The following is a 17,893-nucleotide window of genomic DNA, read 5'->3' on the forward strand; positions in this document are numbered from 1 at the left end:
CTAGAGAAATCTGAGGCATTAGGAGAGGCTCATGGAAAGCCAAAAAAAAGGGGGCGCAGGTATCATGATGGCTTTTTCTGGGCATTTTGCTGGGAAGTGAATGGAATTGAAGGTGTAGTCATCCCTTGTCATGGCTTGACAACCATGGAGCACACAACAGAGAAGAGGGCTTCCACTTTCCGTTTGAGGCAGACAGACTGACCAACCGACCTTTCTCAAGTCTTCTTAGAGGCAAGCCTCCTTACCCTTATCTTCAACTGAGCAAGAGCAGATTTGCTTGGGAAAGAATTTAGATCTTCCTCCTTTGGCCTGCCTCCTCCCCCCACCCCACTGACCCCTCAAATCTAAAGTGCTGGCTCCTCCCGAGCTTACAGGTCTCAAGCCTGTGCTTTGACCTTTCAGAGGGAGGCATCCCGAGAGACTCGTCTAGCTCACCAGCATGTGGCTCCCCACTTCCCATAGAGACAAGCCCCCAGACCCACCTATGCACACCACATCCATGAATCCGTACATCCCATAGCAGATCTGGAAGAGGAGGTCTTGGCGCTGCCATTTTGCTGAGGGACTGAAGGTTGACCAGATAAGCCAAGAGATACTGGCGATGAGGAAGAGGGAACCCAAGATGGCGGCTGCAATCTGAACCTTCTCAATGACTGTCAGAGAGATGGCCTGCCACTGCAAAGAAGACAAGGACAGGTTAGCTGTTGCTTGGATGCCCTTACCCCATTTCCATCCCATTCCCATCGCTCTTTCTTCTGCCACCCCAACCTCTTACCTCGGGTTCAGGATTTAATACAAGTCTTTTCAACTTGGAGTACAATGGCTATTGTTACAAGTTTCTGAGTTTTATGTTGCACTTTAAATATGGAGGAAACTGATAGCACAGCAGATGGTCAGAAGTTATTGTAGGGAGGGGGTTCTGGGCAGCCGTGGCTGGGAAGGAAGGCCTTTATAACTGATTATAATACAGACAGAGAAATGAAAAGGGGGAAGTGAAAGTGCAGAGCCAGAGTGGGTGGTATTCTAGGGCCCGGAATATTCTTTTCAGAGCCACACTGTTTATTTTCACACTAATAGGGCACAGGCCTTTCTTTTACTTATTTTCTACAACAACACCTGGCATGTCATTTAATATAAATGCTAGAGATTACCAATTCAACAGACAAGGAGGGGACACAGGATGTGGGGGAGAGATAAGAAAAACAGTATAATTTACTGACTATATATGAGCACTGAGATTACATTTTGTAACAGAAAAAGCACTATGCTAACAGCAGTATTGATGGATGGACTGAAGGCTGGGGTGTGGGTGGGTTTCAACTCTGAAATCCTATGATTCTATGGCTGGCCTCAGTAGCACAGGCCTATATGATTCTGGAGTTGGATTTTAGTTTGGGATTTATTCATGTTCTCACTCAATGAATCTGTACTCTGCTAGGTGCTGGAGATAAAGCAGTAAGCAAAAACATATATGATTTCTGTCCTTGGAATTTATAGCCTAGGGAAAACAGATGATCAAATAATTATTTACAACTACAGTTTATCGGCATAAGCGAGGGAGACACACAGAACTATGAGAGCCTTTGATCGGCAAATTCAACTTGTCAGAAGAAACAATGCTGGAGTTGATTAGGCAAAGAGAGGAGGGAAGAGTGCTCTAGGCACAGGAGAAAGCATGTGCAAAGGTCCTGTGGCAGAAAAAAAGTATAGTGAGTATGAAAACCTGGAAGAAGACCAGAAAGGGTGGAGCAGAGAGAGAGCAAAAGGGAGTGTGGGGTGAGACAGCTGGGAAAATAAGAAGAGAAGACCTTGAAGAATATGCACAGAATTTTGGCTGTGTCCTAAGAATAAACATGACGCTATGCGAAGGTTTTAAGCAGGGAAGTGACAGGATCCCATTTGGGAAGGCAGAGGGCAGGACAACCTTCTGATTGTCAGGATTCGTGTAAAGCCCTGCAGAGAACACCCCCAGCAGGCATTTCAGCCTGAGCCCCCAGAAAAATCAGACAACTTTCCATCTGCCAATAGTGAGTCCTTCCTCTGCACTAAATGGCATGGAGGCAAACACTGAGTCTGGCTCCAGGAGGACTGACCAGCGGGCCCTCAGGAATTATAACCATTGGAATACATTTCACTTGCTGTTCTAGATGTAGGACATCCGCCTTTACATTTAATTGTACAGACAGCATCCCATTACAGGTAATTGGGCCTTTAAATTTTCCACTGCTTCCCCCAGCCTGGGGTTACACAAAGCAAGGGAATTTTCCAGAAGATGGCCTGATCCTATGGACTCCTCTCAAATACTGCAGCGCGAGTGCTTTCTCCAGAGCCTGCCTCTCTGTCCGTGAAGAGGGTTCCTGACTGCGCTTTGGGTTTTGACCACTGAGTCATCAACGACCTTCACTTCCTCCTGCACCAGACATCAATGCCCCCAAATATAGAGACACAGAAAGGTCCCCTTAATCCCTAAAGCCACCCTAATCCCTAGTCGCCCAAGCGAGCTGTAGAATGTCAGCAGGCCCCTGGCTACAGTCTGAAGCACGATGCAGAGGGAACAGGGTGGGTGCTGTAGACAGACTCTCCTCCTGTCTGTCCCATGTGAGCCTCTGCGGGAGGGGTGGGGACCAGAGCTGCAAACAGCAAGAGAGAACAAGAGAGCTCTGAAATCTTACAGGGAGGCTGGGGAGGGGAGAAGGGCTCCAGAGACTCTGCTACCCCCAACACGGGGGCTTCATTCCAAACGAGGTTCCGATCTCAGTATCGTGAGACCCCCCCCCCCCCCGGAACTGCAGCGCCAGAACGGGGCTTTTCCTTCGACCCCAGAAAGGGGCTGTGGGCGAGGAAGGGGTCAGGACCCCGTTCTGGCCGAGCTCCAGTCACCTAATAGAAGTCAGTAAGTCATAGGACTGTCAAGTTGCCCTTTCATAAAAATGGACAAATTGGCCCTTCCCACTCCCTAGAGAACTGGGAGGGTTGAATGAAAGAACTCTTCGAGGGGGACAGGCGCCGTCATTTCCACTCTTCAGTATGTTTGAGCAAAAATACAGCGACGCGTGTCCTGGTGGGGCATTCCTTCTTTTTTTTTTCAGGTGGGACATTGCTAAGCGCACTGGGCACAGCTGCGCCTGCGCACCGAAGGTCGGAGGAGTCGGACCGCTGTGTGCAAGCCCGCCCCGCCAGGGTGACCGGCGGCAGACTGCGCCGCCACCGTGTCATCTGTAAACTGTGCGGAAGAACAGTGCCCTACGCACCGGGTTGTCTCCGGTGCGGAGTGAGATAACATACGTGAAGACGGAGAGCGACTAGCCCCCGGGAGCACTGACCAAGTGTTCGTTAATGTAACTACATTCGGGTGCAGCCGAGAGGGGGCGGAGCAGCCAGGGAGCCCCAAGGCCACCCCGCGATGCCTCTCTCAAGGGCTCTTCTGCTAGGCACGGAACCTGGCGGAGTAGCACTGAGATAACGTGCCGCGGTGAGCACTGTTTCTCACCACTTTGTATGGGGCTTGGACCGCGAGGTGAGGGACCCGAGACGTGGGAGAAGCCTCCCCGCTTTGACAGCAGAGGCAGCCCTGGCACCCCAGCCCTGGCTCCCCTTGCTTGCAGGAGGGCCCGCCTGCTCGACCCCGGCTGCAGGTGCTTCCCCTGGGCTGTGGGAGCACGAGCTGCTCCACTGCACCTGTCTCACTCTCGGCCGGCCAGAGAAGCCCAGGACACACAGCGGGGACAACCTGGACCACAACTATACAATACAGCTGCTAGGCCCAACTACTTCCTTCTTCTGGTGCTATTCGGAAAAGTGCAATGGTGTTTACTGAGCACACGTCGTGCATTTCCAGGAACAACATAATCAGAGGGAGTCCCCAGTGCCTAGAAACTCACAGTGAAAGACATGTTAGTCACTTAAATTCATGAATCAGTATTGTCAATACTGCCATGTGCTCACCATACTTAAGAGATCAGAATAACCTTTTCTTTTTTTTTTTCTTTTTTTTCCCCCAGGAAAAAAATTATCCCTAAATGGTTTTTCATTTCATGAGTCAAGGTCCAGTGCCTGTTTATGAGCCAAGGGGGTATTTTGGGGTGGGCCTGTGGATTCGGACTCTGACCCTTTCCCAAGTCTTGAAAGAGCTGAGAAGGGAGTGAATGCACCCCAGAGGGCATGGAGTCTCACAACACCGCGATTTTAAGCACTTCGAGATTTGAAATGAATGACTAAAGATGGGACCAGCTCAGGGAGAGGCACGTCTCCTTCTCAGCCCTTCACAGACATCAGCGTGGCTGAGGTGCTGGGAGTTGTAATGCCTCCTTCCAGAAACGATGACCCCTGCTGGCCTACAGGCCTATGCTGGCACTCACACACACACACACACACACACACACACACACACTCATTCCTGGCAGTGCCTCACATAAAATGCCACAGTGTTTACACTAGAATGCCTGGATGCTGTAGCTCCAGGCTTCGGGCTGTCCCTGCATGCGAAGACCCCAGCCCCACGGTCGCACCAAGCCACCACCCTCCTGGGCTGGCAGAAGCCACTGTGCCCCCTCCCCCTGAGAAGGGAGGAGCGAAGCCACGGTGCGGGGCGCAGGTGTGCGGGCTCCTCCGTTATGTGGCCGCTCAGCGGGCGGACAGTGCGTGTCCGGAGGTGTTTTCAGAAGCAAAGCGCTCTCTATATGTGGGTGCGCCTCGCAGGGAGAGCCCCGTTGGGTCTGGAGGATTTATGAGGTGGGGCAGGGTCCGCCAGCAGCGCTGGGGGTGAGGGATGTGTGCGGGTAGGGCAGGAGGGTGGGGAAGGGTGGGCGTGCAGCCCTGTCCCAATCCGTGGAATCCGTGTGGCAGGCCCCACCCTAGCCCCGCCGCGCTGCCCTTGCCCCTGACGGTAGCCCCCTCTCAGTCCCTCCTTTTCCTTCTTCCTTCCATTCTGTTTCTCACTGCCTCCCTCTCCCATCTCCTCTGCATTTTGCTCTGGTCCCTTGTCACAAGGACTGTGGGCCATGGACCAGCAGCATCAGCACCACCCAGAGATTGTGAGAAATGCAGAATCTCCGGCCCTGCCCCAGACTCCTGAGTCACCATGTTAACAGTGTTAACAAGATTCCAGGTGAACTGAATGCCCCTTAAAGTCTGGGATGGGCTGCTGAGTCTCCTCCTCCTTATTTCTTCTTTTCCTTCCCTTAGCTTTCCCTCAGTCTTCCTCTCTCATCTCCCGCTCTCTGTCTTTTTTTCCATCCTGCTCTCATCTGTCCTCTGGTCTGTTCCTCTTTCTTTTCTTTTCCTCCCTTCTTTTTCTCCCTCCTTTCTTTTCTTTCTGTTTTCATTCACCCATCCATCCACCCATCCGTCCACCCATCCATCCATCCAACCACCCATCCATCCATCCATCCATCCATCCATCCATCCACCCGTCCGTCCGTCCATCCATCCATCCAACCACCCATCCATCCATCCATCCATCCACCCACCCATCCACCCATCCATCCATCCACCCACCCATCCATCCATCCGCCCATCTGCCCGTCCATCCATCCACACATCCATCTGCCCATCCATCCGCCCATCCATCCATCCAACCACCCATCCATCCATCCAACCACCCATCCATCCACCCATCCATCCACCCATCCAACCACCCATCCATCCATCCAACCACCCATCCATCCATCCAACCACCCATCTATCCATCCATCCATCCATCCATCCACCCACCCATCTATCCATCCATCCATCCATCCACCCATCCATCCACCCATCCATCCATCTATCCACCCATCCATCCATCCAACCACCCATCCATCCATCCATCCAACCACCCATCTATCCATCCATCCATCCATCCATCCATCCACCCACCCATCTATCCATCCATCCATCCACCCATCCATCCACCCATCCATCCATCTATCCACCCATCCATCCATCCAACCACCCATCTATCCATCCATCCATCCATCCATCCATCCATCCATCCACCCACCCACCCATCTATCCATCCATCCATCCACCCATCCATCCGCCCATCCATCCACCCATCCAACCACCCATCCATCCATCCAACCACCCATCTATCCATCCATCCATCCATCCATCCATCCAACCACCTATCTATCCATCCATCCATCCACCCATCCATCCACCCATCCATCCCTTAGCTCACTGATCCTGTCTACCATCTAATTCTTCACACATCTTTCCTTCTAAATTTTTCCTGTCTTTGCGCCATCCCTTTTTCTTCTTTCTAAGGCTGAGGAGAAAACACAGGAGCCCTCCTCCCATCCGCCTGCATGCCACTGCGATCATGCCCACCTAGCCCATCTTGTTCCTTTTCTCCAGGTTGCCCTAGACTCTAAGGGAAAAGCACCATCCCACCCCGGTCGTACCTGCAGAGGATTTTTTGTGCTTATGGCGATGACGTGGTACTTGTAGTAGCACAGCTCGCAGCTCCAGCAGCCCCGCTCGCTGATCCACTTGATGAGGCAGGGCTGGTGCGTGCACTTGACGGAGCCATCGCAGCGGCACGGGCTCAGCAGCTCCCCCTGCAGGCAGAGAGGCAGAGGGTGGTGAGTTCCTGGTCTGGGGTCTGGTGAATGCGTGGCAGCTGGAGTGATGGTTTGGGTCACCCAGGTAGGACAGACCACACCATTAGACCAGTCACCGGCTTTGTTGGGAAGCACCAGAATCCACGGGGAACAGGACAGCCAGGCAGCTTCAGAGAACTCAACTAACATTTTGGAGCCTCGGCCACCATCGGGTGCTGCCCAAGTCCTAGGGTGACTGTGAAATGAGTGCATCAATTCTTATGGAAACCCTCTGTCATCCAAAGCCATCTGTCAGTCTGACGGACTTCTCTGTGAAGGGGTCTCAAACTTGGATGCCCTCAGACCCAGACAGACCATCCAAGAGACACAAGGCAGCTAGTAGGGACTGGGGCCAATGTAAGGCCCAGACCCCAAGTTAAAGGGACAGCCACCAGCAGCTCCATTCCCCTAGATCTGGGCTTCTGGGTGGCAATTTTTATGTGAGTCTCCCAATAGTGAAATGTCAACAACAAAGGCAGGTCTTCTAAATATATTGTGAGGGTCATTTTGCCCGGGTTTGGAGCTGTGGTCTGGAGGCTTCGTACTCCCCTGCAGGCCAGCACATGGAGACCCAGGTCCCTCTGTGAAGTCCCCTGCCCTGGGTCCCTGAGTGACAAAAGCTTGGCAGGTGGGGGCAGGCCTGAATCTCAGGGATCTAAGCAGTGGGATGTGTATCCCTCCAGGAGTGTCCTTGGGGCCTGGCTGGGAGGGGCCGCAAAGCCTGTCTGGGGCAGGTCTGGAAGCAGGGAGGCCGAGGAACTGGTCCAGTGAGATGGCGGCAGGATTTGAAGCCCCTTGTGAGTGGACCACAGAGATGGGCTCAGCCACCAGAACACCCTGTGACCACATGTCAATGATGGTGACTGAAGGTAGTGGGTGCTGGCTTCCTGCCAGGCCTGACATGGTGGCCCCGAAGTGCCTCTGGGAGCCTCCACAACCCCTTTTCTTTCTCCCCTCCCTTTTCCCTCCCTCCCCCTCTGTGTTGCCTTTCCCCCTCCCAGCTCAGAGCCCATGGTTTCCGCTCGCTAAATCCCACCGACTCAACTTCCTCATGTACTTTCCTAGAGAGGTAAGCAGTTGGGCCCACCCCCTCCCCCAGCCTGGGCTTCCTTCTGACCTACCCCAGGGCTCCCTTTCTCCGTACTCCCTATGCCTTCCCTTCCCACCCCCAACTCATTTACTGTAGATTCAGCCCTTCCAGCTCAGTCCTGTCAAAGGACCCAGAAGATGTTCCTGAGCCCCACACTGGTGTTTGCAATTTGGCCACTTAAACCGTGTCCCTGCTAATTTGGAGAGTCCATCATTCAGGAAACCACATCTTGCTCCTAATTTTGGCTAAGCAAGCACAGAAGCACCTGACCTATAAAACATATTTAATCATGTTCTTTGCCGTAGACTGTAGAACCAGCTGTTTCCTGCAAAGACGCACGGAATCATCTTTCCCTTCCAGTTCAACCCCTGTGACTCCAAGACCACACCTTGGCCTGGATGAGGTCTAGAATATTCTTTTGTACCTTGTCTGTCTGTCAAACTGCTTCTCATCTTCACCATAGTTCCAATGCCACCTTCTACAGGGAGTTGCCCCTGACTTCTCCAGGTCGAGCGCCTTGTGCTGAGTGCCTTGGGTGTATCCCTGTTACAGCACTAGGCGCATCCTCATAAGGATCTGAGGCCTGTCTACTTGTCAGAGAAGTCCTGGAAGGCGGGGATGAGGGGTTGTTCACCTTTGGACCCTATCCCCCCCCATGCCTAGCCCTACTCCCTGAAGGCTCTCAACAACATCTGTGTTTGAATGGGTAAATGAAAAACTTAAGTTTCTGCTCAGGTTCCCTGCACTGTCCTGAGGAACAGGGGAGATGCCTACTGCATGAGACTGGGAACCAAGTCCAGTGGTGGACCTCCAGACCCCAGCTCAGTGCCCAGCACTCAACGTATATGCATGCCATGAATGAACTTGGTAGCAGAAATGCTCAGAGTGCCCCCGCATAACCCTTCCCAGTTCCCCGCGCTGCTCCTTCTGTATTGACGGGCCCCCTTCGCTGTAGCTCCCGCCCTTCCCATGCCCACTGTGGTAGCACGTCCCCCGTTTGTCTCTGGGCTACTGCACCGTGACCCCTTACAGGGACGATAGCTTATCCACCTTTGCAACCTTAGCACCCAGTGCTGTGCTTGACACAGACCCTCCTTGCAGTGTTGATGGCAAAATGCATTCCTGTCTTTTTGATGAACGAGCAGGTTTGCTCCCCTCAGACACAGCTGGCTCTGGTTCCAGGCGGGCAGCTGTGGCGCCTGGGCGAGTGGAAGAGGCAGGAGATGCCCACGTTGCTGGGCACCCGCCACAGCCTTCCAGGTCTAAAGGGCCCTTGGTTGCTGTGTAGCTCGGAGTAGTTGCTGTGTAGCTCGGAGAAAGAAATAGGAGGGGGTGAGCGGGGAGAGGTGCTGGGGGAGGGGCAAATCCCTCATTATTCATGGCAGCATTTCCTAGGCTCATTAATTCTAACAGGATGAGCTGGGTTTGATTAATCGGGTTGTTAAGCAGCCATGTCAAATTGCCAGTGAAGTAAGAGACATTACTTCCGGTCCCTGGCAATGCCGCCAAGCGACAGAGAAGCCTGTACTCCTTGCTGCCAGGCAGCCGCCAGGAGACAGGGCAGCAAGGGCTGTTGGCTGGAAACAACTGATAACAAGACCCGGGTTCCCCAGCGTGGCTCTGCATGTAGGGGGCCCCGCACCTCCACATACTTATGTGGGGAAGGGGAGGGCATGACCGGGCTTGGTCTCAGTGCCTGGCTGTGGGCCCCAGAGCCCAAACGTGTGCTGGCTTCCCAGGGGCTCCTCGTCCCCCATCCTCCCCCGCCGCCCCGGAACCGGACAACCCAAAAGGCAAAAGAGGAACTCACTTTGGGTGCTACAAGGATTAGAAAGCAAGGACACCAAAACTGCTGAAAAGTTTAACTCTGACGAAGGAAGCAATCCAGGATTTTTGCAAAAAAAATAGTAAATCTGGAAAGATGGTATTTTAACCTTGGCATTTACATAAGTTTTGTATTTTATGATCTGGTATATTTTTATGTACATTTGGGAGAAGGGCCATAATCTTCTTTATGTTTAAGGCTTCTAGGAGGCCTCAACGGGGACACTTTCCCATCTTTGACCGGTCAGGTCTATGCGTCTTCAAGAGCAGAAGTGGAAATGAGCCAGCTGCCAGACGGATCTGGGTAGACTCCGTGACGTTGAGCTTTGCAGTCAACTCTGTTGAAAGCTCAAGTGTTGTCGCAGGGAACTGGCAGTGGTAAACCTCGCCGCGCAGAGGAAGACGAGGCTTCAGTGACTGGCTCCAGGCCACTGAGCCGGCCGGTGGCATGGCCGGAATGGGAAGCCTGGTCTTTCCGACACCAGACGCCAAGCTCTCACCACCCCACTCTTCATCCCTCCTGGGCACTCTGTCCCTGCTCTCCCTCCACGCCTCTGCCTGCGTCTTCCACCCCCCTGCCCCTCCGCCCAGTCTCTCATGCCGGCCAGCTGCCCACCTGTCTGTTCTCCCTGCACTGCCACTCAGAGTTTGGCCTTTGTCCCCTGTGTCTTCCAGGATTTGGGCTGCTCCTGTGGGTCCCCTAGAGCCCGGACATCACAGGTGCACAATAGGGCACATTTGCTGACTGGAGGGGCACCAGGTCTGGCAGAGCATGAGCCCCCCCGCCCAGTCCTGAGGCTCCAGCCCTTGGGCTGGGGCGATTATTACCATCTTTTCTTTTCTTTTCTTTTTGTATTTTGTAATTTTTATTTTTTTATTTATTTATTTTTATTTATATATTTTTTATTATTACCATCTTGTCCGCGGAGCTCAACAAACGCCACAGATCAAAGGGGCTCATTAAATGCAAAAGGCACAGACACTTCTCAATGATCTGCTCAGAGCTTTGGGGCCCAGGGAACGGCTAAGGCAAGAAAACTCGGTCTTCTTGAATCCCCGGGTCCCCAAGGGGCGTGGTGTGAGGAAGGGATGAAGTGCATGGTTTTTGGAGATGGACTCCTTAGGCCTGAATGCCTCTTCACGCTCACCAGCTGTGCAAACTTGGGCAAGTCCCTCAACCTCTCTGAGGCTTCTTTATCTTTCCGTTGCAGTCAACTCTTGCCTTCCACGGGTGGCTGCGAGGATTGAGTGACATCATGCCCACAGGAGTGCTGGAGACAGCGCCCGGCACAAGTAAACCCCCTTGGGCAAGGATCGCAATTCTAACTCACATTTCCACTAGGATTTTAATTTCATAGGTTTTTTTCCTACTACAGCTCCATTTTATTTGCTGCTGGCAAATAAGAAGGAGCCCTGCCTTGGGTAAAAGGTCAACTGAGCCTCTGAGAGAGGGGAGTCTGCCCCTGTAAAGTGGACAAGGGGTCAGAACACAGATCTGCCAACTTGTGGCCCAGAACTGTCCTCTGTGTTACAAGGGGGATGCAGAGAGCACCGGTTGGGGTGGGGGTGGGGGGCTCTCCTGCCCTGGGGATGCTGAACAGAAGAGCACAGACCTCTTGGAGGGGTTAAGTGGGGTCGTGCTAGAAGCAGGAGGCAGGACAGGTTGATCCACAGCCATTGGCTGTGGTTGAGCGGGTGGGTGGGGAAGAGAACAGGATGGATTCTCCTCACTGCCAACGACACAGCAAACTGCAGGTGCAAGACTCCAGTGGTTTCTCCATTCACAGATTTCTTTCTGTTTATTTCCAGCTTGCTTCGATTCTTCCCCATCTCAATCTGAAAGGACTCGCTTCTGGAGTCCTTAGGTTACCTGGTTGCCATGGCAGTGGCAGGTAAGCCAAGATTTCCCCTTCCACCCACACAGGCACCGGGCATCCCTGCCACTGAGCAGAAAGAAACAAATACAGTCTAGAAACACAAAGACTCCAGCCCTGCTGCGGTTTGCAGCTCCGGAAGATCAGAACAAAGGAGCAATAGGAACCCTAGCCTTGGGGTGCAGTTTGGGGGTATCTTACTTTATTGACAGTAATGTGATGGTAAAGAGCTTGAAGTCTAATCTTAGGAAGTCTTGGGTATATCCAGGCTCTTACAATCTGTGTGACCCTGGGAAAGTTGCTTAACCTCTCTGAGCCTCATTCAGTCATTCCTTTATTCATCAAGTATTTGTCTAGTATGTTCCAGGTTCTGTTCTACGTGACAAGGATACAGCAGTGAATGGAACTGGCCAAAATTCTCTAGTAGAGACAGACAGACCATAAAAAATATAAACAAATAAATGATAAGTACTTAAGATGATATCACGTGCTAAATGAGCTAAATTTTTCACGAGAAAAATGAGCAGGGGAAAGGAAAATAGAATACCAGGAAAGGAGCAGGTTGAAACTTTAATAGGGTGATTATGAAAGGCTTCACCAAATGGGGACATTTGCACAAAGACTTGAGGAAGGTCAGGGAACAAGCCATGCACATATCTGGGGGCTGAACATTTCAGTGCAAAGGCCCTGTGGCACAAGCATGCCTGGCATGTTGTAGGGACACCAAAGAGGCTGGTGTGTCTGGGGTAGAGTGAGTGAGGGAAAGGGAGGTCAGAGATACAATGAGGATGAAGAATGAGGGACAAATCAGGAGAGGCTTGTGGGCCATTTTAAGGACTTGGTCCTTACTGTGAATGAGATGGGAAGTTGTGAGAGTTTTGAGGACAGGAGAGTGGCGCAATCTGACCATGTTTGACAGGATCACTTTGGTTGCTGTCTTGAAAACAGACTAGACAGAAGGGCCAAGTAGAAAGACAGGAGGCTGTTGCCGGCATCCGGATGGGTGATGATGGTGTTCTGGACCCGTATGGAAGCAGTGGGAGTTCTGAGAAGTCATCCCTTTCTAGATGTATTTTGAAGATACAGGTAACAGGATTTGCTGATGGACTAGATGGGTGGATGAGAGGAAGGAAAACAAGGATGACATGATTTTGACCTGAGCCTTGAGGAAGACGGAGAACAGCTCTCATTTGGGATGGGAAAGATGAGGGAAGAGCAGGTTTTGGAGGGCAGACTGGGAGCTCAGTTTTGGACAAGTCCACTTTGAGATGCTGTTACATAGGCTTCTGAGACTGCAGTAGATACTAGTCTGGAGTTAAGGGGAGAGGTCCAGGCTCGAGACATAAATTTGAGAGTCATTGATACACAGATGGTGTTTAAAGCCACGCACCTGCATGAAATCACCAAAGGAGCAGGTGTGGGTAGGGAAGGGGAGGGATACCACGGCTGCTCCCTGGGGACGTCACCATGCCGGAGCTTGGGAGACGGGAAAGCAGCAGGAGAAGAGGCTGAGAGGGAGGGTCAATGGGATGAGAAAGGAACACTCCAGTGGTTTCTCTGTTCACAGATTTCCACGATGTGTGGAACATGTGTGTTCCAACAGCCAAACAAGAAGACAAAGTATTTTAACAAAAGGGAGCCACCAGCCCTTGTGAAAGGCTGCAGATGGGGCAAGTTGGATGAGAACTGAGCATTAGCCATGGATCTGGTGAGGTTTCCTTGATGTCTTCGTGGTCTACATAAAACGTGAAGCAAAGCCATGGGCTGAGAGTGAGGGGGGCGGTACTGGAGGTCTGAGAGTGGGTAGAAAACAGTCATCTGGGGGAGTTGAAGAGTGACGAGACTAGAGAAATAAGATACGATTGCTGGCAGCACAGAGGGTCCTTTCTATTAGACAAAAGGGCTCACCTATGAGACTGGGGGAAGAGGGGAGTAAGTGAATGGATTTAGCACCATGCCTGGCACACGGCAAGCTCTCAGCAAACGCTGGCTCACGGGTAAGGGGTTGGAAGAGGGGTTATCGCAGAGCTCCCTCTCTCTAAGCCCACCTTCTCATCTACTTCAAACGCTGATCAGTTTCCTTCCTTCTCTCTTCACCCTTTATGGAACATTCTCCTATTTATAATCCTAATGTTATAAACATTTCACAATTCTAACAAAATGCTTTCATTGACATTCTACCACCTACGACCTCAATAACCAAATGAGGCTAATAATTACTTCTCCTGTTTTACAGATACAGAAACCCACTCAAAGAGGCTGCTCCTTGCTCAGGAGAAAGGCGAGGAAAGCTCTGAAACCAGTTCTGTCCATCAGGCTAGACCCACAGCATCTCTGCCAGCGCCAGCGTCACCTGCTCGTCTCCTCTTCTCCTGCCCCAGCAGTCTGTTCATCAGAGAGCTGACCTTGCTGGCTCCCCCATGAACATACAAACACAAAGGCAGAAACCCTTTTCCCCTTTGCCCCTCTCCTCAGAAGCCAACTCCAGGCAGTGCTCACTGGTAGTAACTGATGTGAGAGTGGGGGGAGGACAGGCTAACTCCCCCCTCACTTCCTCCTCGCACTCCAGCCCTTGGTAGACCCTCCCCATCTGACATTGGTTCAGTCAAAATTAAGAGAGAGAGACTTTTGTAAGCAAAGTAGTACATAAAAGTTTTCTCCGAGAAGCAGTCTGGATTAGTAAGGAAAGTTACAGTCGCCTTACAGAAGCTCCACTGTGAAGACACAGAGGACCTAAAGTCTTACAATTAGAATTTCCCCTCCAGGGTAGACCCAGCAGCCATGCGTCCTTGGGTGGGGAAGAATGGGCATAAGAGTAGAAATAGTTCGTTGGGATTGTGGCGAAGAATGAGGAGGGAGTGTGGGTAGGAAAAGGGAGGGATACCAAAAAAGTAGGGACTCTCCGAAGTCCATTCTGGGTAGTGTGAGGATGGGTAGTCGACTTGACAGGGAAAGTAGAGAACTGGTTAGTACCACTCCCTGCACGTCACATCTTTGGGGGATCACCTCACAGCGAGGCTCATCAATAGCCCAGCCTTCCAACTTTACAGACGCAACCGAACTGGCCCGTGATTTCGGCCAGCTATTTATGTAGCTGGGATCTGGGTTGGCGGGCGAGGGCTGGGGAGAAAGGGGACACAGCAGGCGCACAGATGGGGCCAGTGCCTTGAAGGAAAAGCTAGAAGTTTCCAGGCATCTTCTTCCTGCAGGAGGCCAATGTATCCCAGTATTAGGATCAAGAGAAATGAGGGGCGCCTGGGTGGCACAGCGGTTAAGCGTCTGTCTTTGGCTCAGGGCGTGATCCCGGCGTTCTGGGATCGAGCCCCACATCAGGCTCCTCCGCTGGGAGGCTGCTTCTTCCTCTCCCACTCCCCCTGCTTGTGTTCCCTCTCTCGCTGGCTCTCTCTATCTCTGTCAAATAAATAAAATCTTAAAAAAAGAGAGAGAGAGAAATGACTTATCACGAAGACCTCCTTACCAGCAAAGGTTGTGGTAGAAGGATAAACGGGCGCGGGTGTGACCCCTCTGCCCTGGACGATGATAAAGCAAGTGTCGTCCTCATCTACAGAGGCAGGGGATGCGCGAGATGATTTCAGAGACCCCCACGGCCCCAGAATCCATTACTATACACGGACAGGCAATTTTGAATTCTCTGCATATTTTGTCAGAGCGTATGGGCAGCTCTTTGTTTTCTGCCTGTCAGGCCACTCTTTTCACTCTGTCCCCCATCCAGAGCACTTAGCATGCCCCTTCCCAGCCAGGCCGGGCCAGCTTCTCACTTCCGCTCTTGGTGGCACCAGGGCCAAACCCTGGTTTCTGGAGGCTAACGGTGTGTCAACACTTGCACATGGAAATCAGGAATTGTGGCAAGATAATTTGATTTTAAAAAGAAAGAACTCTAAGTAGAAAAAAAAAAAAGATTTAAGACCTTAATGAGCTATAGTTATCTACACTAAATCCAATTAACCACGTAATTATTTCTAGTTCTGCTCTCATACCAGCAGCTTACTTTCACACACACACACACACACACACACACACGTATAATCTGCCTCCCTCTTCATGAAGAAATCTCCAGCCTTCCTGTTCATCAGTTCAAAAAAAAAAGAATACAGAGACAAGGAAAACAAACAGACCTAAACCCAACCCTCCAAACCATGGTTTTTCATTTTCATGATAATTATTTTATTCCTGCAATGTTTTTCCCCTTATAATTTAACTGGTATAAGACAAATGTACCTATTTCCTCTAACTGCCTCTAAATTTACTCAACTGGTACTAGAAAGAAGAACTTAACCTCACAGTAATTGAATTTAAATAACATCCAATTCCATAAAGCCAAGCATGGGCTGCGTGATAAACCACACTGCACGGGGCCGGCGGAAAGAAAGACGGTCATGTCTTATGTGTATATTCATAACCATATCTGTATTTCTAATGACCTAAATGTGCAAGATGCTGTCCGTTTGTCTTTCTGTGTAACTCATCACGGCCATCACCATCGTTACCAAAGAGCTAAAATTAAAGGCTCCTGTGCCCTCAGTCCTCTGCCTGACTCAACAGGAAAATGTAATTTCGATAAACCTCAGCTGGCCAGAATGGGGCTATTTGCATATGGCAGCCGGCTGGGCCCGTGTCCAGGGTTCCAGGCCGCCAGGTTGGAAGTGCAGAAATTCCAGGTCACCGTGTCCTCTTTCTTTCCCACAAGTCAGGCCAAGCCAAGGGCACAAGTCAATGGCAAGTTAAAGGGCAAGTACTCAATTACCCTCTGGCGTCAGCCCTCTTTACTCCCCACACGCTGGCAGAGGGATGCCCAGCTCCAGTTGTACAAAACCTTTGTATTATTGGGAGGGGTTGTGAAATTCTACAGAAATCAATTTTCCGTCACAGTAATTAATGTATCGCTCTGTGTGGAGGGGATGCAGCAGATGTGACATGTGCAAATGAACGAGGAGGATGGGTTGTACTTCGTCGATGTTTTGAATCACAACCCTAGGCTTTTAGAACTTTCTGTATGGCTGGCTCCTACAAAGCAAAAAAGCTGGGGCTCTCCTGGGTGCCAACCCCAGCTCTGCCACCCTCTGGCTAGTGACCTTGGCTATAAGCCCTCCAGGCCCTGAGTCCTTGGTTCTCAGAACTCAGCGTACCTAAGGACCACCTGGAAGCTTGTTATGAGGATAGCCAGGCTTTGCTCCAGGCATTGATTCCATGGGACCCACTCTTCCGGTCTTGAAGCAAGGTTGGCTAAGCCTCATTTTGCAAAGCCCTGGACCAGATCCTTCTTAGCAAGCCTTCTGTCTTCCGCATCACTCTAAGACTCTGATGGATACAAAGAGAAAAACAAATACCAATAGCTAACACATGTTGAACACCGACTGTGTGCTAAGCCCCATATGCCAGCTTGCACTTCTGAGTTCAAATCCTGGTTCTTCCCCTCAGTGGGTGAAGGCCATTGTGCAAGCTACTTGCCCATGCTGAGCCCCAGTCCCGTCAACGGCAACTCTCCGCTTTGATGAACACTGCGGCTGCGACGGCTGCCTTAGTCGTTCGCGCTCACTGAGCATGCGCCGGGGGCCCGGCGTTGTCCCAGGCGCTTGCGGTGCACGAGGCTGCATAGCGCGGCTACCGGGGCCAGCGGGCGCAGGCTGGCTGCTCTGAACCCTGGCTCTACCATCTATCACCTGCGTGACCGCGGCCAGTCTGCTCAGAGGTAAGGCAGGACCAAAGACACGTCCTGCCTCCCTAGGGTCTCCTGAAGATTCAGCGAAATAATGCACAACGAGAAGTATTTAGAGCCCTGCCTGACACATAGCGGGTGCCCACTGTAGGTCACTACTTACTGTCGCTCGCGTACCCACCAAGCCTCATGGAGCGTCCACATCCTAACAAAAGGAGGCAGACGGAGGATGCTGCGGTCTCGCACTGCGGACAAGGGCTCTGGGCCGTTTGCTACCTTACGAAGCACCTCACTCTGGCACCTTGTAAATGAAGCTCATCAGTCTGAAACCAGTGAGTACTTAGGCTGCCTGGGAGGCCGGCTAACGAGCGTAAGGTAATAACAGTGTGATGAAGGCCAGGAGCCTCCAGGTGCTGCTAACTGCCCTGCTATTTCGGGGCTGGGGGGAGGACAAAACGGATACCCCCGCTCACATCCACCTGCCGGCCTCCGCGTCTCCTAGGAGCCCTCCCCGCGCCTTCTCCCTCACGTGCCTGTGCTCCTTCCTCCCGTGATGGGGTAAAGGACAAAGCATTAAGTCGGAGTGTTTCCAGCCATCTCTCCTCTCTGCCCCTTTTCAGGCAAGGCTGTGAACATGTGTTCACAGGGCCAACCGAGGGCTTTGTGCTGCCCTTGGAGGCACAGGAATGAGGGGAAGTGAAAGCAGGGCAGAGAGGCTAGAATGATCTGGGTCTCGAAGAGCTTAGCGAGAGAAGGGAAGTAAGAGAAGGGAAAGAGAGTTTTGCCCTCTAATTTCCTCTGCCTGCTTTGTCAAGAGTAAACACCGAAGCGATTTTCAGTTCTTTCT

General features: G+C 51.7%; 1 protein-coding gene across 1 annotated transcript in view; it reads right to left on the minus strand.

Annotated features, from left to right (window-relative positions):
- MARCHF4 (membrane associated ring-CH-type finger 4) overlaps positions 1-17,893 on the minus strand; it is a 106,401-nt gene that overhangs the window by 18,713 nt on the left and 69,795 nt on the right. The window contains exons 2-3 of the mRNA XM_026491996.3: positions 6,384-6,539; positions 483-675 (exon numbers count right to left, since the gene is read on the minus strand). Of these exons, the coding sequence (XP_026347781.1) occupies positions 483-675; positions 6,384-6,539 (349 nt within the window). The remainder of the gene's footprint in view (positions 1-482; positions 676-6,383; positions 6,540-17,893) is intronic.

The sequence above is a fragment of the Ursus arctos genome, unplaced genomic scaffold (assembly GCF_023065955.2).
Source record: "Ursus arctos isolate Adak ecotype North America unplaced genomic scaffold, UrsArc2.0 scaffold_1, whole genome shotgun sequence".
Lineage (NCBI taxonomy): Eukaryota > Metazoa > Chordata > Mammalia > Carnivora > Ursidae > Ursus > Ursus arctos.